Source organism: Abramis brama (genome assembly GCF_963993115.1).
Source record: "Abramis brama genome assembly, chromosome: 7".
In the NCBI taxonomy this organism is placed as follows: Eukaryota; Metazoa; Chordata; class Actinopteri; order Cypriniformes; family Leuciscidae; genus Abramis; species Abramis brama.
In genome coordinates, this window is record NC_139969.1 from 40437306 (window position 1) to 40460901 (window position 23596).

Below are 23596 nucleotides of genomic sequence, written 5' to 3' on the forward strand. Positions count from 1 at the left end.
TAGGGTTATGTTTGACCAGTACTTGTCTCCAGAAAGCAAGGTTAAATATGAAAGCTCTGCCACAGAATAAAAATAAAAAAGGTAACTGGGAGTTTTTTTTCTCTCACAATTGCATATTTATGTGTGAGATATAATTGTGAGATATAAAGTCAGAATTGACAAAGTTGCATTTGTGTGTTATAAAATCAGAATTTCGAGAAAAAGCCTACATGCATTTCTGAGAAAAATATATATTTTTTATTTCCTTTATAACACGCAATTCTGACTTTATTTCTCAGAATTGTGAGATATAAAGTCACAATTATCTTTTAAAATGTTTTATTCTGTGGCGGAAACAAGCTTTTCCTGTCACATGACCTCGGTTTATTAACCCAGACATTGCTGTGGATCTCTGTTCCCATAGTGTGTGTTGTGGAGTGTGTTCATCATCTCAGAGAGTTTGTGTCCACATCTCCTCCTGCTGGGCTGATGCGAGATCACTTCATCTCTCCTGTGGCTCATGCAGGGATGAACAACTTCATATTCTTGATGACTGTGATCAAGGATTATATTGTTTTTCATACTTAATAAAGAATGATGGCTCACAAGCGTCAAGCAAGCACGTTTTATCTCCGGTTAACATGTTTTATATATGTGCATTGATCATATGTGGATAAAAACCGCATCTCTTCAGAAGACTTGTATTAAACGACTGATTGAAATGCAGTAGTTTTGGGGAAAACTACTTCATTTCAGGAACAGAGGAACAAAAAACACTAGCTTCATCTGCATGAGCACTAACAGACCTCAGGCCAGTACTGGATAAATGCACTGCAATGTTAACCCTTTTTGACAGATATATGCCAACATGTATTAAAACATAATAATTTAGCTTGAGCCTGCTTGACAATGCTTAAAATCTTAGTTTTTAAAGGCTATTTAAAACATAATTGATGTAATGTAAAAGCACCAGATCATTTGCACACACTGAAAAGAACAACCAATCTTAAAAATAAAATTTATTAGCATCTCTCTAATATGTGTATAAATAAAAACATTTATAAGAAATAATGCATATACGCAGTATGAGCTGAACAATAACTGGATTATATGTGATACAAAGAAGAGGCTCACTAACCTCGGTTTCTCTCTGTCTTTGTAACATACTCAGTTTCTTAGTATATGTCTGTGAGAATGTACCTCAAAATTCAAACTTTTCAAACAATATGCATACCTAGAAGTTTCAACACTACATTCGGTCATAAAGAAAAGAACAAAAGAAGAACGAACGACAGAAGTTTAACAGCGACAATGGAAAGAAAAAACAGTTTTGGCAGTTTTACAATTTTCAGTTAAGAGAGAACTTTGCAAAACAGCTTCAACATTAACAACTTAAAAACAGTGACACAAACGTGAACATAAGTAACTGATGTGTAACTGATAAGTGCCTCGCTGTGACGATCACATCCAGGGATGAGCAGCTTCAGTCCTGAGAGAATCACACACACACACACACAATCAAGGGCTTCAGGATTAATAGCTACAGGAATCATCAGGGTTCGAGTTAAAGGATTATTCACTTCAGAATTAAAATTTCCTGATAATGTACTCTCCTCTACGTCATCCAAGACGTTCATGTCTTTTTTCCTTCAGTCGAAAAGAATTGAAGGTTTTTGAGGAAAACATTCCAGGATGTTTCTCCATATAGTTTCAATGGGGTTCAACGGGTTGAAGGTCCAGATGTGAGTTTCAGTGCAGCTTCAAAGTCTCGACACGATCCCAGCCGAGGAATAAGAGTCTTATCTAGACAAACCAGCGGTTATTTTATTAAAAAACAAACATTTATATACTTTTTAACCACAAATGCTGGTCTTACACATCCACAACTTCACGCATTTCGGTTCAAAAAGGGCGAAAACCTCTCATTTTCTCCTCCCAACTTCAAAATCGTGCAACATCATTGTTTTACCTTTTATTTTTTGTAAAGGGCGTTTGAATTAGTCTTTGCATGCTGGCTTTGTAAACACTAGGTCCGTTCTTACGCCTACGTCACGCTTGACCTTTCAACATGATTACGTAATGAGTGGCGCATCACAGCTAGTGTAAGACTAGGGGTGTAAATATTAATCGATTCGTATCGATGCATCGATTATACAGCCGACGATTCGATGCATTGATGCGTCCGCAAGAGTATCGATTAATGCGTTTATTTTGCCGCCTGTCTATTTTCAGCATCCACTCCAACATATGCGTACAACCTACTCCTAAGCTGCGGGTGGCGCTAACCTCATTATTGTCTTCTACTTCACACGCGTTACTTACGTTTCACAGTCTATGTTCACACACATTGTTGAGTCTGACTTTCAAGAGCGATGGATCCGTCAGAGCGAGCTCGCAATGACAGTAAAATGTTACACACTCCAGTCGGCGTCAAGTCATGGGTGTGGATGGATGTATTTTGGCTTCAGTAAAACAGATCAGGAGCAGTGGTAAGAGATGCCGTTTGTCTGATTGCACCCGTTTCACACATACTCCGTTTGCAGTGCGTATGCGGTGCGTATTTTTTTCAGTACCCATGTTAACAGGTCAGAGCTTTCACACTGCACGCGGTTGCGGTCCGTTTATATACAGCAGTGCACATAGTTTCCGCAGCGAGTCTATTTCTGCTGTGCTGCACGCGCTGAATTAAAGTGACAGCGCATGTTTCGTGGTCAAAATGAACACAGATTGACATGAAAATGTAGTAATTTCACCATAAATGTGTTTAATTAAATAAATTGTAGTAATCTCACCATAAATGTATTTAATTTAATTCTACTATTTTTCACAGTCATCTTTTTTACTTTAAGACCGGGGTAAAGCAAGGAAAACTACAATTTACCTCAACAAGGCGACATAATGAACAACACTCGTCTCATTCGTGGAGGTGGAAAAACTATTTCTTTGTGACATGCAATTGTATTCTGTATTCTCAATAAAAGGCAAATTATTTCTTATTTTTGTTGATTTATTTGAAACTTAATAGATGATATGTAAAAGTCTAGTATTGAATCGAATCGTATCGCGGGGAATTCTGAAGTATCGAAAACAATCGAATCGCTGGCTTAAGAAATCGGTATCGCATCGAATCGTCATGTAGGCTCCGATTTACACCCCCTGTGTAAGACCAGCATTTGTGGTTAAAAAGTATATAAATGTTTGTTTTTTATAAAATAACTGATAGTTTGTCTAGATAAGACTCTTATTCCTCGGCTGAATCGTGTCGAGACTTTGAAGCTGCACTGAAACTCACATTGAAGTCACTATATGGAGAACAATCCTGGAGTGTTTTCCTCAAAAACCTTCATTTCTTTTCCTCGTCCAAAGAAAGACATGAACATCGTGGATGACGTGGGTGAGAGTAAATCATCAGGAAATGTTAATTCTGAAGAACTCCTCCTCTAACTCTGCGGGACTGAAGCTGCTCATTGCCGACGGGACTCATCCCACAGCACATCGGACCAATACATTTGCTGTTTTTCTTAGTTTTAAATATCAGATAATAAACAGCACTGTTAAAATGATCAAAGTGAACCGGTTCTATCTTACACTTTAGAATAAAACCTTTGCATAATGAAGTGGTAAAATAAGATATATTTCATATTGCTAACAACATCTGTCAGTATATGCATGAGACTGGACCTTCACTGTACCGTCGTGATCAAGATCACTGTAACATCTGTAACATCGGGATCTCCTCTGCCATTCACAACATGATGCTTTTGGTCATGCTTTCAACACACACGGCGGTTCAAATAAACGGAAAAACACTCTGAATTCAACAGATCTGCACATGTAACAAACAAACAAAACAAAAGAAAGTTGTCAGTTGTTTTGGTCTAAGGTAAAAATGAAATAAAAGCGACGTGTAACACCGAAAATGCCAATTCCTCTCCAATCACAACACTGTGAGACGCTGCCGGGGAAGTAAAGATAACAACGCTGGATTGGCCTTTGAGTTTGTTTGTTTTTCTCCCACACGTACGATAATTAAAATACGGACTAAAGCATCTCTGAAATGGGGAACTTAATGCCGAACAACTGAGGTGGTTTAACAGCGGAGTGGGACGGGAGTGAGTTACAGGAGTGAGAGATGTGCCAGTGTATGACGGTTAAGAGCATGTGACCCCGGTGACCTCTGACCTCTCTAAAGCCGGATGATTGATTGATGGATGGATGGATGGAGGAGGAATGAAGGAAGGGTGATGTGCTCTCTGCTCATCCCATGTCTTTAGAGTGCAAAGATACCCTCATTTGACGTGTCGTGTGACGCACACAAACACACACACATATACACACATATATGGAGAAGTACATATGTGTATATATGCGCATGTCTAGCTTTGATGTGTCCATAATTAAAACTCTGAGAATTCCTTTGCACATTTTTCCGTGAGAGACACACGGATGTCTTCCTCTTCATAGTCGTCGAAGTTGCTGGTGTCTCCGGGACCTCTGCACTTTGGTATGAACGGCGCCTCCACCTGGCGGGATGGAGAAACTCATGTCATCAGGAGTGTGTGTCGTAATGCCTGTGCGCTCCAGCTACACTGATATATGCTTATACCGACAATATAGTGACAGTTTCACTTCTCTAATTTTCTTACTATACACTACCAGTCAAATGCTTGGAATAATTAAAAAAAAAATTGTTTTTGAAAGAAATCTCTTTTTGATCAAAAATACTGTAAAAAATGTAATAATGTGAAATATTATTTCAATGTAAAACATCTGTTTTCTATGTGAATATACAGTAGAGTGTAATTTATTCCTGTGATCAAAGCTGAATTTTCAGCATCATTACTCCAGTCTTCAGTGTCACATGATCCTTCAGAAATCACTATGATTTAACACAGATTTTTTATAAAACAATCTGGGGAAAGACATAAAAAAAAGAAAAGAAATTAATACTTTTATTCAACAAGAATGCATTTAATTGATCAAAAGTGGCATTAAAGACATGTTACAAAATATTTACATTTCAAGTAAATGCTGTTCTTTTGAACTTTTTATTTAAAGAATCCTGAAAAAAATGTATCAGTTTCCACAAAAATATGAAGCAGCACAATCGTTTTCAACACAGAACTATTATTAATAAGAGCCATTATTAAAGGGATACTTCAGCGATTAGCATTAAGCTTTGTATCAGTAGAAACCCGGTTCTTCCCTCCCTCATATGTCCCCGAGACGAGAGATTTCTGTATTGTGTGTCTGGAAAAACCCTCAGATGACGCAAAAATCGTCATTTAGCATCATGATCATCGGAGGCTTGTTTGTCCAGAGGCGAGAGACTACAGCCAGTAGAAGGAGCTCGTCCCGCATGTCTTCAACCCGCCCATAGGGGGATCTCATGATAAAACACCATCTTTTCAGTTTCGAGTCACTAGTAGCCTAGCTGTATCATTTTTCCCGATACTGCCCTCTGTAACCGGTAGGTGTGGCTTGGGCGTGGCCTCGTAGGGCAGCGAAGCAAGTGCATTCTGGGAGTTGTTGTCTTTCATCCACAAGAGCCAATTATTCATTTTCTGGATTTTCTCAGTCTAGAAGGCAGCAACTTCTAAATTAATTTAACATTTCTACTACATAAATGACCACTTTAAATACACATTCATCTTTCCAGAGGTGAAGTATCCCTTTAAATAATCGATCACCAATAATAATTTATCATGTGACACTGAAGACTGGAGTAATGATGCTGAAAATTCAGCTTTGATCACAGGAATAAATTACACTACAGTATATTTCACAAACAAAACAGCTGTTTTAAATTGTAATAATATTTCACATATTACTGTATTTTTGAATGCAGCCTTATTGAGCAGAAGAGACTATTTTTTCAAAACCATAAAAAAATCTAGACTTCAGACCGGTAGAGTCTCTGGTCTAAACAGGAAGACGCTTTCTAAAGCAGCATCAGAAATGAAATCAACAACAACAAAGCCCACAACACTCAATATGGTGGACGTTTAACCCAAGACTCGAGCGACACAACCGAAGACTGAGCGTCATACCTTTCTCTCATAGATGGCTATCCAATCCGTGGTGGCGAACCACTTGTGGTTCTTGATGTCGTTGACCCCGTTCCTCAGGTTCCCGAAGCGTTTGGTGAGGTCCACCTGCAGCAGATTCCTCAACAGATCCTTCAGATCCGAGCTGAAGTGCGAGGGGAACCGGACCTACAAAACACGCTCAACATGTCATTTCCACTGGCTATCGACCCAATCGCTCAGCTGCACACATCAAGAACATGCCAATACCTTTCCAGACACAATTTTCTCATAGATCTGAATGGGTTGGTCTGCAAAAAACGGGGGATATCCAGCCGCCATTTCATATATGAGAACGCCGAGAGCCCACCAGTCCACAGCCTTGTTGTACCCCTACATTAGAGCAACACATGAGTGAGTCGCCCTGTGGGAAACGTGTGAACTGAATCAGAGAAGTGTGGAGGAAGACCTTGCTGAGGATGATCTCTGGCGCCAGGTACTCCGGAGTCCCACATAATGTCCAGGTTCTGCCTTTTACTCTTTTTGCAAATCCGAAGTCTGTCACCTGTGCGGGAAACAACAGTTCAGTGCATTTAAGGCAAGAGACACCAGATGGATAGGGTAAATAACTAAGAGATATCACCATACTTCACCAGTTGATTGATTACTTTAATAATTGCAACAACAAAAATATTGTATTTCAAGTTTTCTGAAATGTGTTTAAATATGAGAATGTGGCGTTATCTAATTAAATATGCACTAATCTGCATTCATTTCAAAAACAAAAATCTGAATATTGGATGAAGTCAGGTTCAAAATTCTTGTTTCATTTTTTATATACAGTCAAACCCAACTTTATTCAGACACCATCATGATCAACTGCGATCCGTTACACCCCTAATTTGCACAATTTGAAGGGTAATGAAAACGAGGCTACTTTCGCTTTTATTCTCTTGCACTGACTCGCTTGATAAGCTGAACATCCAATCAGAGTCCTCGCTCTCACCGACGGACATACAAAAACACACAATGCTTAGTTTAGAGGAAAAAGGCACCTCTTCCCAACTGAGAAACCTGGTGGATTCATAAAGTGGATAAAGGAATTTTACAGAAGAATGTGAGGATGACCGTTCACAACGCCAAGCTTTAGAGACGCAGGATGATGCAACAATGACGCAAAGTAAACCAAAAAAAAATAAAAAATCCTGTTACCAAGTGTTCATTCCTGTTACTATTTTTTATTTTTTTCCAAAAAAATAAACCACTGTTTTATCAGTTTTGTTTGGTCCATCATTTATACAATTGTTTAATAAATTAAATGATTAAAAAAAATTATAAACTTGAGGCTTTGGTCTTCTTTAAAGTGAAAAATGGCTTTTTACAACAATTTAGAACAATTTCTTTAAAATAAACACTTTCTTGTGGGGAAAACAAAAGAATTAATAGACGTGCTTTTAAACATGCTTTTTAAATGGCACATGAGTTTCGGTAACAGGACTGAGAAAACATGCGTCCATCTTCTGCTTGGAAACCTTGTAAAAAAATGTAACAAAGTTTCCTGAGGTTGACCAATACACATTTTGAATAGTTAAATATGGATAGTATTAGATTCAGTGTTGAAAAAAGATAAAAAATAAAGTTTAATTTTGAAGAGTTACAACAAGCAAATATATATATATATATATATATATATATATATATATATATATATATATATATATATATATATATATATATATATATAAAGGTAGGCTATCTTTCCTACAGCGTTTTTCTACTTTACCACAGTAAAGAATGCAAATATAATAGGCCAACTTAAAAGCGAACCAAAGGAAGACACGTTTATAGTCCCCTGCGAAAATGGGTGAGAGACGTGAGTGAAGATTTGGGAAAAGATTCCATGTCCAGTGTAATAATAACTAATGGAATATGTAGTGTTCATTGATTAAACACTCTGAACAAATTAATGTTTGAACTGGCTTGTAGCCTCTTTATTCTTAGAGCACTCAACTTCAACACGAGCTCTTTCTGTCACTTCCTTGTGCCTGCTTTACATTCCTTGGGTTTCTGCTAACTGTATGTTTGGAACTACTGCCATCTAGAGTACAGTCATAAGAAACACTGTTTTTGTCAATTTTAAGTTTTAATTTTAAATGTTTGTGATTTTAGTATAAGTAGGCTACATGGTTAAATATTTGACCACTTGCTTGAGCAACTTAATATATAAATCTATATAGAAGTAGCATTGAACAATACGTTGTTTAAATTGTGTTTAAACGTCTATTAAAGAGTGTATATGTGTACAAAGAGAATCGCAATGCTGACAAAACTTTTTTTAAATAAAAGTTGCTAATAACTTCTGGATTTGAAATACAAATAGTGAGTGTGTGTTTGTGGTACAGCCACGCACTGCAAACGGATCATATGTGAAAGCACTTTAGCTCGTGCTGCTCCTGCACCGCACACGCACTGCAACACACACACCGCACACGGAGTGTGTGTGAAACGGGCGTCAGAAGCAGCTGCAGGAAACCACTGGAGGAAGTGTTGCTGCTAAAGGAGCATCTACAAGATATTATTCAAGGGTGCGCTTACTTCCGCCACCCCCGCACTGTGAACGACTCGATGTGTGAGAGAGATAAATGTGAAACCACAACTGTCTGTGCTTTATATAAGTGCGATTGAGTTTGTCTAATAGTGAGTTAAATCAAGATCAGCTCATGTCATTGGGAATGACGCCTGAAGGGTTACCTGTATATATCCCTGCTGGTCGATGAGTAGGTTCTCAGGTTTCAGGTCTCTGTAGATGAGGTCAAGTGAGTGGAGGTACTCGAAGGTCAGGACGATCTGTGCAGCGTAAAACCGTGCGTGTGGTTCACTGTCAATCAGACCAATCACATCCGAGAGTTAGACACAAGACACATCCATGTTTAAATTCCATACGTTTGAATAGTTACACAGGGAAATAAGACTGTCCAATAGCAATTGTTTTACCTTGATATGAAAATTATAGGGGCTCCGTAGAGAAATATGGAGAATCATTACAATTATTTGGTATTGGGAATGACTTCTGAATTTGTTTTTATGATGAACACTGCTGACTATAGTAACACTTTCTGACATGTGACATATCCCATAACATGATACAATCCCATTCAGCATAGCATTACTTCCATGTGTTCAATGAAAAAACACTTTAAAACCTAAATTAAAGCATTTAGTTTGACATGCATGCACACGCTTGAGTTCACTGGTGAACTGAGTGCTGTCAGGATGAGGCATTTACAGAGAGTTAACAAAACAAAAACGAAACTTCAAGCACATTAACCACTTTAAACATTTCAATAACTCGACAAACTGGTAATTCTGCACCATTATCCAAGTAACAGGTTTTTGATAATGTGACACGGCATGGTTTGCATAACCCTGAGCTGAGGCTGAACTTCAGCCGCTCTGGCAGGAACGAGTAAGCCTCCACTCACCTAAACCTGCCGATTCTTCTGAGGTGCGAGAACATCTCTCCTCCTGGCACATACTCCATCACCATGTACAAATTAGAGTTGTCCTATGAGAATAAAGCCCACATGAAGACTGAGACACACACACAGCAAGTCTAGACCAGGGATGTGTAGTAAACCACTCTCCTGGAAATACTGCTCGACTGTTACACAATACTGTTTCTCATTCAATTCCATTCAAACAGTTTATATATTAGTTTATTTTTCTTTTCTTTACAAAGACTATGTTTAAATTACTATCATAGTAAAATAATAATAAAAAATTCTCTGATGCTTAAACTCCTGCATCTCAAAATGCTTTTATGATGAAAAATGAATGCAGTCAGTCACGGTACAAGGATAGGAAAATATCTGATGTCTAAATAGTAATAAATAATTGCTTGTAATGTATTTTTGTTCCTCATTAATGTCTGTTTACTTGTTTTGAAGCTATATTCAGATTGTTGATGATGTTTTTTCTAACAAGACCGAACAATCTCTAGTTTCTATACGTAAACACTGTTGCTTACATTTGTTTTGTTTTTTTAGCTTAAAAATAAAGAAAATTCCAGAAAAGATATTAAAATATATGTACACCATAGACAGAAATTAAATGAACACTTAAAATAAATCACAAAATAAAAGCTCTAGAATGTTTTTTGTAAATTCTGTGTAGATTTTGAAAACAGCACCAGGAGAAACACTTTACAATAAGGTCTAACTTGCTAACATTAGTTTATGTATTAACTAACATGAACTAACAACACTTACAGTATTTATTAATGATTTATTAATGTAAGTTAATATAAAATAGTTGTTCATGGCTTGTTCATGAACATTAACGTATGAGTAAATGTTGAAATTAACCAACTAAGATGAATAAATGCTGTAGAAGTGTTGTTCATGTTAACTAATGAAACCTCACTGTAAAGCGTTACCCACTTGTCCTTTCTTGGCCAAAGCGGATTAAATCAATTCCACTGAAAGGGACAAATATTGTGTGCTGAACACACACAGATCTGCTGAACACACACAGATCTGCTGATCACTACACACAGCTGACGATGAAGCTAATGTAAGGTACCTTGAAGGCGTATTCCAGCCTGACGAGGAACGGGAACGAGACTGCTTGTAATATTCTCTTCTCATTTAGCGTATGCTCCACTTGTTTCAACTTCACCACCTAGCAAAAAATACACAAACCAGAATTATTGAGCAGATCATCATACACCATCATACATGCTGTATTTATTTATAGCAGGGGCTCGATTCTGATTGGCTGAATTTCAATCCGTTGAATCACGGTTTTTATTATCCCTTACACTTTTACACTTTTATCCAGGGCTTGGATGAATATTGTTGCTGTTACAAGGCTTGAATTTCAGCACGAGATTGCGCTTATTGTGAATAATTTCACTCATTCCCACAGAATTTGTGCTCAAACACCCAAAGTGCGGCACATAAAGCCGCTCTCAGGACTAAATTGAGTTATTTTTCACTGCTTATTGCGCTTAATCAAATACACACTAAATGTCAAAATGCCGGTCTTGGCGAGTATTCACCTTAACACAGTGAGTTATGTTTTAAGTGAATGTAAACAGTTGAGAAAGAAAATGCATGTGTAACAGTATAATGGATCAGGTCTTAAAGTGACAGCAGCCTAATAAACCTGCTGCCAAATTATGAGATAAAATTACAAATATCTACATGGCCGTTTTTCCCCATGGTGTCGATGTCAAAATTGTGGCCAGTGAAAATGCTGAGTGGCTCGTAACTTTGGAAAACCACAAGCCACAGTGGCTGATGAGCAAACAAGCTAATGTCAAGCCCTGTATTGATCCAAATTATTACACTGTGAAAGCATTGATGGTACTAAATATTTGACATGTTTATGGTGTGAAATACTGAGAGAGAACAACCCACCTTCTGTTTGTCCAGAACCTTCATGGCGTAGAACTGATCTGAAGCCTTGTGTTTGACCAGCATGACCCGGCCGAAGGACCCTGTGCCCAGTGTCTTCAGTCTGTCAAAGTCATCTAAGCCAGTTGTGCTCTTTAGGGACAAAAAAAAAAAACCCCACACATTTGAATGAAATTCCTACAACACTGTATCACTACACAACAATAAACAAACTCACCTGTGGTGGTGATTCCCATTTTCTCAAGAAATCTTCTTTGGCTTTGGCTAGAAACTCTTTCACTGAAAGGAGGGGAAAAAACAAAAATCAGAGTACAAACTAGCAGGAACTCAACTCTAACTAATCAACAGTCAAAGATAAAAGTGAACGAGGGAATATTTTTCTAGCCACTTATACTTTCTAGACATCAAAATCAGGCAATCTCACAAGGCAACCATGGACATCAGTGGTGAACATGTGAAGCATGCATGCATTACTGATGAACACAGGAGCAGGACATTAACAGTATCAGTTAAGACATGAAACACAAACACCACAGCAGACTTCAGTTGACCGCCGTGACGGAAACATGATCAGAGAGCTAATCATTACATTTACTGTGGCTTTTCTTTTACAGCGGCCAGCAGAATTTACGCAAATGCTTTTCCGTCACGGCGGTAACCTAATGCAATCGTGATCATACCAAAAGTCTCTACAGATCACCACGGATTTCAGGAACATTGACCCACATGGATGGGATGATGAAGAATCAGAAAGAGAACAGGAGAGAAAGAGAAAGAGAGATACACAAGAAAGATTTCTGTCAATCACATCAGTTAGACGGAGCAAGACATGGATTAGACGTGACAAAAGATACTAGACAAAGCTAAAGTTGAGTCACATCTGTGAATAAGACAATCTGAGGACGCTAGCGAAACATTCCAGAGCTGTGTGTGTGCAGATGGTCTTGGGCACGGTCCCATTCGGGTGCCTATTTTCTAACAGCTAGTGTGTGTTTGAGGGTTTTTATGAGCGCAGGAGGATCCTTCTCTCCGGCTCATCCTTTTATGGTGTGCTCCTGCTCCACAAGTATGTGTCGGCCTGGAACGAGCCATTTTTGTGAAGTACGGCTGCTTATGGGTACAGATGGCTAACATAGACAAAGACTGGAACGGTTCGGGGTTTAAGATGCATTTATGGAAATGTTAAGGTTGTGCAGAGAAGCAGATTTTGAGCTGATATGTGACAGAATCAGAGATGTGCCGGGACGGTCCAACAACCTACTAATGTTTTAAAGGTCCCGTATTATGCCCCTTTTCACAAGATGTAAAATAAGTCTCTGATGTCCCCAGAGTGTGTATGTGAAGTTTCAGCTCAAAATACCCAACAGATCATTTTTTACAGCATGTTTAAATTGTCATTTTTGGGGGCTCAGAAAAACGCACTGTTTTAGTGTGTGCCCTTTAAATGCAAATAAGCTGCTGCTGGACGACCCAGGGGGCGGAGCTTCATGAGCTCGCGCTCAGTCTCTCAGGACAATTTCATCTCACGGAATGATGATAATATCAGGAACTCTCAGTAACGGTGTTCATTTCGAGTCGGACAATAATGCCTACAGAGTCAGAGTGCTGTATAGAGATGGAACAGGTATAGTTTAGTAGTTTAATTACGGTTATTATAACGTATTTGTCATCTGCTTGTATGTATCCATTATTTATTAATAGCCTACAAGTCTGCTGTTTCGGACCAGGTCTGAATGATGATCAAACATATACTGATGAGTTTAATAAAGTTTATTGTACATCACACAAAAGATGAAGCGTCAGTTTTACTTCAGAAAATCACCGTAAGAGCTGAGTAAACACAGTAAGGTATAAGAAGTGCGCAAGTACATAAACGAATTTCGGTAGAGTTGAGGGAGCATTCCTGTGGGCGGAGGTTAGTCAAAAAACTGTTCTACTGACGTCATTAAAGAAGGAAGTAGAGGGATGTAGTCCAAACGGGCCGTTCACTGTAGGCGACTTCTGTTAAATAAAATATCTCGCTTGGCATTGAACTTTGAGCTTTATAATTTTACAGATATTATTTATGCTCTAACAGCAACATTACACACTAACTAAAGTTTGAAACATGGGATCACGAAGAACGGGACCTTTAAAGGATAAACGGAGGCAACGGGAAATTTCATAGCAAGCTTCTGATCTGTATTGAATTAAATGAAATTAAGTGCATGATTTATACATTTTGCCAATGAAACCGGAGCAAGGAGCGAGTCTGCTATGTTCCAGTAGAAATATCTAGAAATCATAAATTTACTTAAATTATATACATTTACTTGAGCATCAACAAGGCAGTTTTGCCTTATGAGGACTTTAAAAGTTTTGCTTATTTTGATTTATTAGGTTTGGGGAGAGTTGCATGTAATTAATTATGCATAATTTACTGTTATTACTATAATAAGTATATGTAACGTGTAACAAGGACTGTAGAATAAAGCGTTACCACAAGAACTTAATATTCAGTAAGTTACATTTTAGGCACAGTATTGCCACTTACTACTGCTCCACCAATGGCAATATTTGCAAACAAAGCCACATCATGACCTTTCTGCATTTCAGAGCAATACACAGGTGGTATTTTGTTCCTAAATGAATCTGTGTTTTTAGATAAATCTGTTGAGTAACTGATTCAATGACTCCCTCATAATGAGTATCCCGTATCCCGCAGAGTCACTGAAAACCCCCACTACTACACAGACTGACAGCTGACCTCTTCCATCCGTCAAATCACTTTCAAATGAAAATTACCAGTCACATTTTATATTAATATTTATTAGATTGAGGTATGGTTAGGATTAGGAGTAAGTGTTAGGGTTTGGGTCACGGTTAGGGTTGAAGTTAACAGTGTAACTACTAGGGCTGCGCGATATATTGTTTTAGCATCGATATCATGATGTGTGATGTCAAGTATAAGGGTCGTAGTTGACCCGTACGGGCCAGCTGTCCCCCGAAAGCATGTGATTCGCAGATTGCAAAGTTTAACCATCATAGGGTGAAAGTTTATCATTTTTGCATGTGTTAAGTTGAGTCAGGCATCGAGAGCAAGAGGACTCGCGCGCTGTTTTCTGTGCAATAATGATGAAGTCTCATTGCCCGTCTCGGCGAGTATCCTCATAAACACAGTGTTATGTGTTGTAAACAGAGAAAGAAAACGAATGTGGCTGTGAGATTGCTGACAGGCACTCGAAAGCGTGATCATATTACTCCTATTTTATTTTCTCTCAATTGGCTGCCGGTCCGTTTCCAGATCAAATTTAAACATTTACTGTTTGTCTTTAAGTCTCTGAACGGGTTGGCACCAAAACACCAGGAGACAATAGTGAACTGGCACTCCTCTGAGGCCCCTGAGACCCTCTGATCAGTTTCTCTCAGTGGTTCCCAGATCCAGATTAAGACTTAGATCTGCTCAGAACATTTCCAGTTTTAAAGCTTTGCTAAAAGATCATTTATTAACGACGGCTTTCAATTACCCGGGTTATTAATTCTTAGGTGTGCGGTTGTTTTATGTTGTCTCCTTGTATGTTTTTTTTATTTTTATTATTATTATTATTGATGTACAGCACATTGGGCAACCTTGGTTGTATTGAAATGTGCTTTATAAATGAAAGAAAGAAAGAAAGAAAGAAAGAAAGAAAGAAAGAAAGAAAGAAAGAAAGAAAGAAAGAAAGAAAGAAAGATTGAAAGAAAGATTGAAAGAAAGAAAGAAAGATTGAAAGAAAGATAGATTGAAAGAAAGAAAGATTGAAAGAAAGAAAGAAAGATAGAAAGAAAGAAAGATAGAAAGATTGAAAGAAAGAAAGAAAGAAAGAAAGATTGAAAGAAAGAAAGAAAGATTGAAAGAAAGAAAGAAAGAAAGAAAGAAAGAAAGAAAGATTGAAAGAAAGATTGAAAGAAAGAAAGAAAGAAAGAAAGAAAGAAAGAAAGAAAGAAAGAAAGAAAGAAAGAAAGAAAGATTGTCAGCAATGGTGATCAAACCACAAAAGAGAAAATGACTTTTAGCTTTAACAAAGATAAACTATATTAATTATATTAGTTATGTTTCATTTATACAGTAAAGACTTATTTTACATTTGATTATTCAATTTCTGTAAAACAAAGCACTGCTTATTTCAATTGTATCTTTATTCTATTGTATTTATCTACACTTGTAATTTGTTTATTTTCTATGCAGATTCACTCCCCATAAAACCACCCCAATTATTCTAGAATGATTAATTATTTTCAAATAGAGCTATTCAGATCATCTGGTAAAACTGTTTTTATATCGCAATATATAAATCGCAGAAAAACTAAATATTGCAATGTAAGTTTTTTCCAATATCGTGCAGCCCTACTGACTACAAAAGTTAATGAAACGCAAGGATTACAATGGACAACAGGTATGATACGTATACATCAGGATCAGAAGTTAAGTACATCGTGGTTAAGGCCACCTAACATGAAGCGTGAAATCGTTAAAGCGCTCGTCACGCAAGCAGGAACACCTGAATATTTTCCCTGAAATAAAAATGCTGGTTTGAGCGCTTCAAATGTAAAGTCCAGATTGCATGTGGAGATGTGGGTCCATCACACAGAGCAGTGCATCCAGGGCAAGCATGTGTGTGCCACGTACACTAACAGCGTTGACTGCAGATGATCGCATCAAGCCTTATAAATCCTCTGAAGATCACGTCAGTGACCACAGACACGAGTGCTTGGGCTAGGAAGGCTCTCTAGATGCTCTGAGACCGACTCAAAACTTCACTTTTCCAGCTTCAAACAACTGTTTTTTAATATCAGATTTATCATCAAGAATATTAATCTTCTGCAAGAACCAGTGAGGTTTGTTCTCACGCATCAAGCATGTACAGCTGAGCTGCTGTTCACCGTAATGGACGAGATCCATGTATGTGCACTGATCAAGGTTTATATGCAAAAAAAAGCCCAAATAATATCAGCCATCATGTAAAGTGACCATGACTCCTCAGAAGACTGGGGTTAAACAGTTTTGATGTCTCTTTGTACGTTTTAATGTGTGAAAGCTTTGACTGCATGGACTTTCAATGGAGAAACATCTCTCAGGTTTCATTAAATATCTCTGACTTTGAGTTTCGAAGATCAACTAAATTCTTATGGGTTTGGAATAACGTGAAAGTGACTGATGACAATTTTCATTTTTGGGTAAACTAACCCTTTAAAGGAATCGCTAACTGAAGAATACAAACGTCACATTACTGAGACGATCCACACAGGACATGTGTCTGTGCTCCACTTCGCTGCTTTCTGAAGAGGTCATGACGAGCCTTATTACTACTCTAATGTTGTTTTAGGGTCAATTATAATATCAGTAATACACCAGAAAAAAGAAAAACTGGTATGAAGAATAAGTATATACTTGGACTAAACCACTCAACTCATGGATTAGTTTTATATCTTTATGACCTTTTTGAAGCATCAAAGTTTCAGTCGCGTAGCAGTCAATGGAGGAACAGGAATCTCTCAGATCTCATTAAAGATCTTCATTTGTGTTCCGATGGTGAACTAAAGTCTTACGGGTTTGAAACAACATGTGCGAGTAAATGATGACAGAATTTTACTTTTGGGGTGAACTATCCCTTTAAAAAAAATGGCGTTCTTGATTCAAGCATCAACACAATCTTATTTGTAAATGATTGTTTGTCTGTTTAAGTGTAAACCTTTGACAATAGACACTTAACACAGCTTCATTAACATCGGCAGGTTCACACACACTCCATTTGTGCTGCATTTTTTTAATCGTTCACGCACACCATCTATTTTTGCTGAATTAAAGTGACAGCACATTGTTTGCGTTGGATGGACACGAAATTGAAGTAATTTCACCACACATGCATATGATTAACCTCTACTGTGTCTCCCAGTCCTCGCATGGCTCTCTGCCCAGAGTAAAGCAAGGACGACGACACCTTCCCTCCACAAGGAGATGTAAGGGCTGGCACTCGTCTCTTCGTGGAGGTGGAAAAACAAGTTCTTCATGACCCGCAGGATTTAAATGCAGAAGATAAGGCATGAGAATCAGCTGTTTTTCTCAGGCTCCCTAATAGACTAAATAAAAGTTAGTCCACGAGACGAGGCTTAGTCGAGCTAAACTTTATTAGTAAGTTAATCGCAGTAAAGGTCCACAGATAGTGGTGAAGACACACAGTCCGTGAGGGACAGATGATGGCGGGTCCTTTGGTAATTACAGTGTATCGAGCACGAATACAAACATCCGCCTATCATCCATCGACCTCAAATATGCCTTATCATTTGAAACATACAAATAGCAAATTTACATGGCCGCTCGCTCTAACGTTAACCTAGATAAATGTGTGCTGTTATTAGACAGATGTCCAAGTGTTTGTGTGGAGTGTGGAAGCTGAAGTTTAGCACGTTCACTGCATCACATGGAGGCGCCGGCACAATCACTTACATTTATTCTACTTAAAATACTCCGTCATTTTTTGTCACATGGATAAGAGAATACAGAGCGTTAAAAACTGTAAAGGGTCTACTTTTATTTGCCTCACAATAATAAGAAAACATGTGCCTTTGCAAAAGAAAACAAACAGGATGCGCTTTCTGCCGTCTCCGGGAACTTGTCTTTGGAGCACGTCACAAAAATGAACCGAAACTGAAATGAAACCGAAGTATATACTCGCCTCACAGACATGAGAGATATATCTATAGAAAGATTGACATGTCTACTTTTAAACTAACCAATTATAATCAAAAACAAATACTCTGATTATGTTGGTGCATTTCACCATTATGAAAGGAGCATTTCTCTCTATATGTGCGTTCACTATAGGAGATGAGAGTCAGCATCATCATCTTTGCAGCGACACTGACTCAGAAAACACCAGTTTATTGAAAAATAATTAAAATATCTCTTTGCTATTTTTTCCGACATTCAGTCATTACTTTTGCGTCAAGCTTTGAGCGCAGAATAGGCTATATATTAACGCTCATTATGGTTTAGAATTCTCCTCAGTATACATTTAAATAATTTAATATAAACGTGCGACTAGTCGACTAGAAAAATCTTTAGTTTAAATTCTTTTAATTTAAAATGTGTGCGATTTTAACAAGTACACGTTTAATTGTTTTGCCACTTGCTTGAGCAACTTTATATATATAGATCTATATAGAAGTAATGCATTGAATAATATGTTGTTTAAATGTAGTGTGTTTAATTGTGAAAACTATGCTGTGTCCAAAGAGAATTACAATGCAAAAAAAAAAAATAATAATTTCAGAGACAGCTTTTGGATTTGAAATAAAAAACAGTGAATAAATGTTGTGTTTGTACTGTAGTATACAGCTGTGGATCAGACGCGTCACACATGAAAGCACAAGAGCGCTTCTGCATACGCAACCTCCAAATCAGTCGAACCATGTAACGTCACGTGTAAAAGCGTATTAAGCTGCGAAAGACACTGTTCAACAGGCGGCTTTCTGTCCGTGCGATCCGAGATGGAGAGAAACACAGACGAGCACAGGCTATTTTGATTTCCGGGTGTGCACTTAGACAAATACACGCAGAAATATGTCAAAATGTCCGTCTTTCTCACTTAAATGCATTCAGTTATGTCTTCAGTGAACAGCTAAGCAAACGAATGCTTGTAAGTGTATTAGATCTGTGCATTTGGTCTTAAAGTGACAGCAGCCTAACAAACCTGCTCTCTCTGTCATTAATGTCAATCAAACAACAAATGAAAATGAGAGAATCATTCACTTCTCTTTAACTTTAGTAACTTTAATAAGAATCAATGTATATTTAATTCATATAGTCAAGACTATGTTATGTTATATGTATTTTATTATTTCATTAATTTATTAAATCTCTGTATATTATTAATAGTAGGCTAAATTGTTCATTTCTTTTTCTGTTGAATTTGTCCTATTTTCTTATAGCATTACCTCACTGTTGCTGGTCAACAGAGAAAAGAGTGTCTCTGAAAGAACAGATTAAGGGGTTGAGGGTCACTTTAATGAACGCACTGACACCGGCCCCCAGAAGTCCGGGATATGCTCTGCAAACGGAGTATGTGTGGACCTGGCGTAAGTCATGTGATTGGACACGGCATGAACCGTAGTTCAGTGGAAGAGGAGAAATATTAATATACAGTAGTCAACATTTGAAGTGGATCAAAAAAGTTCATCAAAGTTGTCCTGGGACAAGAACAGGTATTGTTAATAATTCATGTATAACTTTGATGAAAGGTTTTGATCCACTTCAAATGTTGACTACTGTATTCATACATACACATATGGGCTTGGGAAAACAAGAATATCAGTAAATAATGAACTAATCACACAGAAGTAAGTTTTGCCTCATATGAGTTAGGCTACTCTAAATCAACAAGATTGAGGCGTTTGACCATTAAAACCAGATCGACTCACACTCGTTACATGCAACCATTGATCAGCTTTCTACACGGTTGAGTTAGTTTCAGACAACCTTATGTTTATAGTTGTACTCCGTTTAGGATTGTATGAAAGTTTGAACAGTAAAAGTTGAAAACCAACATCTAGCCGCTGGTTATAGTTCGTTTCTCATGAGCTCAGCGTTTAATTAACTTAATGGCTTTCTGTTGTTTACTAGAGACTGTCTCTGCTGTTCACAGGCCCGACCAGACAGCCAGAGCTCGTTTCATTCATTCATCCTCGGGTCAGGACAGCCAGATCCACCGCTCGCTCTCACAGGCGTTATCTAATGTCAGCTCGGGGTCTGGGGAACATGTGTGAACGATAAGAGACGGGGTTTGAGCGAGTGTTTTCCTCCTGATACAGGCCTGGGCCTCTCTCCTAACTAGCAAACAGCTTATTAGCCTCAACCCTTCTGACTCCATTGCTTAAGTTAGGAAAACAAAAGCCCTTTTCCGTTTTAAACGTTCAGGTTAACGTTATATAAGCATTTCCACTGGTGTAGAAAAATGACCGCCACTGATAGCCTCAGGCCTCAGATCAAGCTAGCTCGACTCACTTTGAGTTTTCTACATGACAAACACACACAGCAGCGAGATTTACACACAGAAACACTATCGCTGGTCATGATGAAGGCAGAATGAGCGCGGATTTCCTCGCGATGACACTTTAGGAAACGCAGTCCTGCCCTCGCTAAGCGGCTAGCTAGCATTAGCACAGGCTGCAAAGGTAAACAAACAGTGATATTCCCCGAGCAGCGAGGACTTTATGAAGCACGGCAGGGCGACCGAGCGCTCCTCCTCTTACCGCTCTCCAGTTCATTGCCTTTCTTGGCGGTCGCTGCGTTCCCCATCGTGCGGTGGCGGGCGACGCGGGCGATCCTCGGGCGACACGACAGCGAGTCCTTGGCGGCGCGTCAGCTTCCCTCGGGCCGCGTCTGATGGACGGAGGACGGGCAGATCAGCAGCGGGTCTTCTCTTCCTCGGGTCTCCGCCACGCTGATCGCGGAGTCTCTCTTGACTTTCTCACAGCTCTTGCTCCTCTTCTTCTTCTTCTTGTCTTTAGCCGCTAAGCCGAGTCTTCCTCTGCTGTAGCAGAGACATGGCACTGCGAGCACAGACAGCGCTGACACTGACCCCTGCTGGACTGATGGGTGTGAGCCACACACGGCTGCTAAACACACTCATATCTTTATAATAATAATAATAATATTTACCATCCTGTTGGCAAAAATGGGTACAAAAAAAGTACCTGTTTTTAATAATCAAGACATATTCTATTAATCAATAATTGTTTTGTTATTGTTTCAAGAATAAAATATAGCGCTTTTAACAATATAGACTGTTTCAAAGCAACTTTACAGTGATAATAGGACATGACAGTAACAGAGATTGTTCTGGCTTTACAGCAGCTCTAGAATAAAGTTATTGTCCAGCTAAAGTTAGTTTTGATTAATTCACTTCCGGTTTCAAAGATCATTAGTTGTTCTAACAGAAAACCCTTATGCGCTCCGGCTCATCCGCACAACAACAGTGTTTGGTACTCGAGAACGCAAACCTTGAAACAGTGAAATACTAATTGTTACTTTTGCGTTACTTTTTTTCTCACCTGGGCCGGGTTTGTCTTTTTACAACTAAAAAAGTTATAATTTTGGGCAAATGTAAAGACCCTTTCACACCAAAAGTGAAATAATAAGCCTTAGGCTGAAGGAAATGCTAAGTTTATAACCAATAAAAAAAATAATAATCTATAGTCATTTTTGCTTATGGTTTAACTGAATCATCAAAGGTCAGACGCAAGTACATTTGTCAATAAAGTGAGAATAAATGCATAAAAATGTATGTTTTATTTAACATATTAAGTTATTGGAGGTTTGCATAGGATTCTGATTCTGCATTTCACTGATTTTATTCATTTTGAGGAATATTGAATCTTATTTTGTGCAAGTGAGATGAGTAAATGCTCACATTTAGTCTAGAACTACAATAACCATTAACACACAACGCCTCTGCTCTTCGATTTGTCTCAGCATGAGGACAGGAGAGCTGTCAGCCAATAAACGGGAAAACAAAGTAGCTTGCGTTACTTATTTGAAAAAATAACTCAAATAATAATTATAATAATAACATTTACCATCCTGTTGGCAAAAATGGGTACAAAAAAGTACTTATTCTTAAGTATTCTTAATCAAGACATATTCTATTCATCAATAATTGTTATTGTTTCAATGATAACAATAGGAAAGAGTTTTTCTGGCTGGGAGACAGTGAGTCCTAAGCACTTCAGATGGCTGAGGAGCACAGACCTGTGAGAAATGAACTCTTCCTCCCACTGGGTCAAGATAAGCCAGTCGTCGATAACCCTTCTGTCTCGGGGGGAAAGGGCTTCCTAAAAGTGTGCGGGGGCAGGGTAAGTCCGAATGGCAGGACCGTGTACTTCGACGCGAACCTCAAGAGCGGTCTGTGGTGGGGTCTGTCTGGATATGAATGTATGCATCTTCCAGATCCACTGAGAAAAAACAAATCCCCTGGGCGTACTTGCGCTGTGGCATCTTGAACGGCTGTTTCGTGAGGGCACGGTTCAGATGTCCGAGGTCTAGGATGGGCCTTCATCCTTCTTGGGAACGGGAAAGAAGCGTCTGTGGAAGCCTGACCCGCTGTGGGGCGGAGGAACTGTTTTCACAGCTCCCTTCAGCTTCTTCTGCACGGAGGATGAGTGCCACGTTGTGTGCCACCGGGGCAGTCTGCGAGCGAATTGGAGCGAGTAATCCTGTGTCACCGTGCTCAGTACCCAGTTAGACACACCGGGGATGGCTTTCCAAGCCTCGGCCCAGGAGGCTAGGGCCTGAATCATTTCAGGAGACAGCTCGCTGCATCTGCCCCTTAGAAGTTGGAAGAGGAAAAGTGCTTTTTTTTCCCTGAGTATTTTTGTTTTTAATTTTGTTCACTATAACAGGGGTCAATTGCATGGGCCTGTAATGCAACATTTACTCCAACAGCTGGAACTGAACAGGGTGTTTGGAGGAACACTTGAGGCTTTTTGGAGACTTGAATCGCTCAGCGAAGCCGTCAACCGCGGGGCCGAAGAGACCAGTGGTGGCAAAATGGGGAGTCAAGGAAGGCAGTTCGGTCCGTGTCCTTAATCTCCATTAAATTAAGCCACAAGTCAGGGCAATCCTCTGCATCGGCAACTGCCAACGACAGACTGTCATTGTGAAGATCCTCCAAACGAGACGAGGCTTCACACGAGGTGCGCTCAGATCGCCGCTCTGTTATGGCTGTGCCGTGGCACTGTGTTTTTGAATTAGAGGCTTCAAGATTCAGAGAAAAGGAGTTTTCCCCATAGTGTCTAGCCAATACCAGTAAACGTTTCGAAAGTGAACTAATGTTAATAAATGAGACCTTATTGTAAAGTGTTACCAGTAGTTACTGCTAAAATAATCACTGAGGTGTTCCTTTATCTTGCAAATGGTTCTTCATAAGCACTTGTTCATCAAATCATCAAACAGCCACAGTTGCTGGAAAATGATGCTTTTCGGCTGTTGTTCAGCTGAAGTTAGTTCACTGTTGATTCAGTTCGGTAAATTAGTTAATTTCATTTATAAAGCAGTTCTGTAAAAAAAAAAAAACTGTGTCATTGTCCATCTCAGTTAATTTCTTATACAGCAGCGTCAGCGCAGTTAAATCAATGATATTGTTAAATATTAAGATG

The 23596-nt window shown here is 38.7% G+C and overlaps 1 protein-coding gene across 1 annotated transcript; it reads right to left on the bottom strand.

Annotated features, from left to right (window-relative positions):
- Positions 1 to 983: 983 nt before the first annotated feature.
- prkacbb (protein kinase, cAMP-dependent, catalytic, beta b) lies at positions 984 to 21009 on the bottom strand. The gene is made up of 10 exons (XM_084120602.1): positions 20693 to 21009; positions 11640 to 11701; positions 11426 to 11554; positions 10587 to 10685; positions 9488 to 9570; positions 8757 to 8883; positions 6475 to 6570; positions 6276 to 6398; positions 6030 to 6194; positions 984 to 4502 (listed from the first exon to the last, which is right to left on the bottom strand). The coding sequence occupies exons 1-10, from the start codon at positions 20736 to 20738 to the stop codon at positions 4377 to 4379; spliced, it is 1056 nt and encodes a 351-aa protein (XP_083976728.1). The 5' UTR covers positions 20739 to 21009; the 3' UTR covers positions 984 to 4376.
- Positions 21010 to 23596: the final 2587 nt, after the last annotated feature.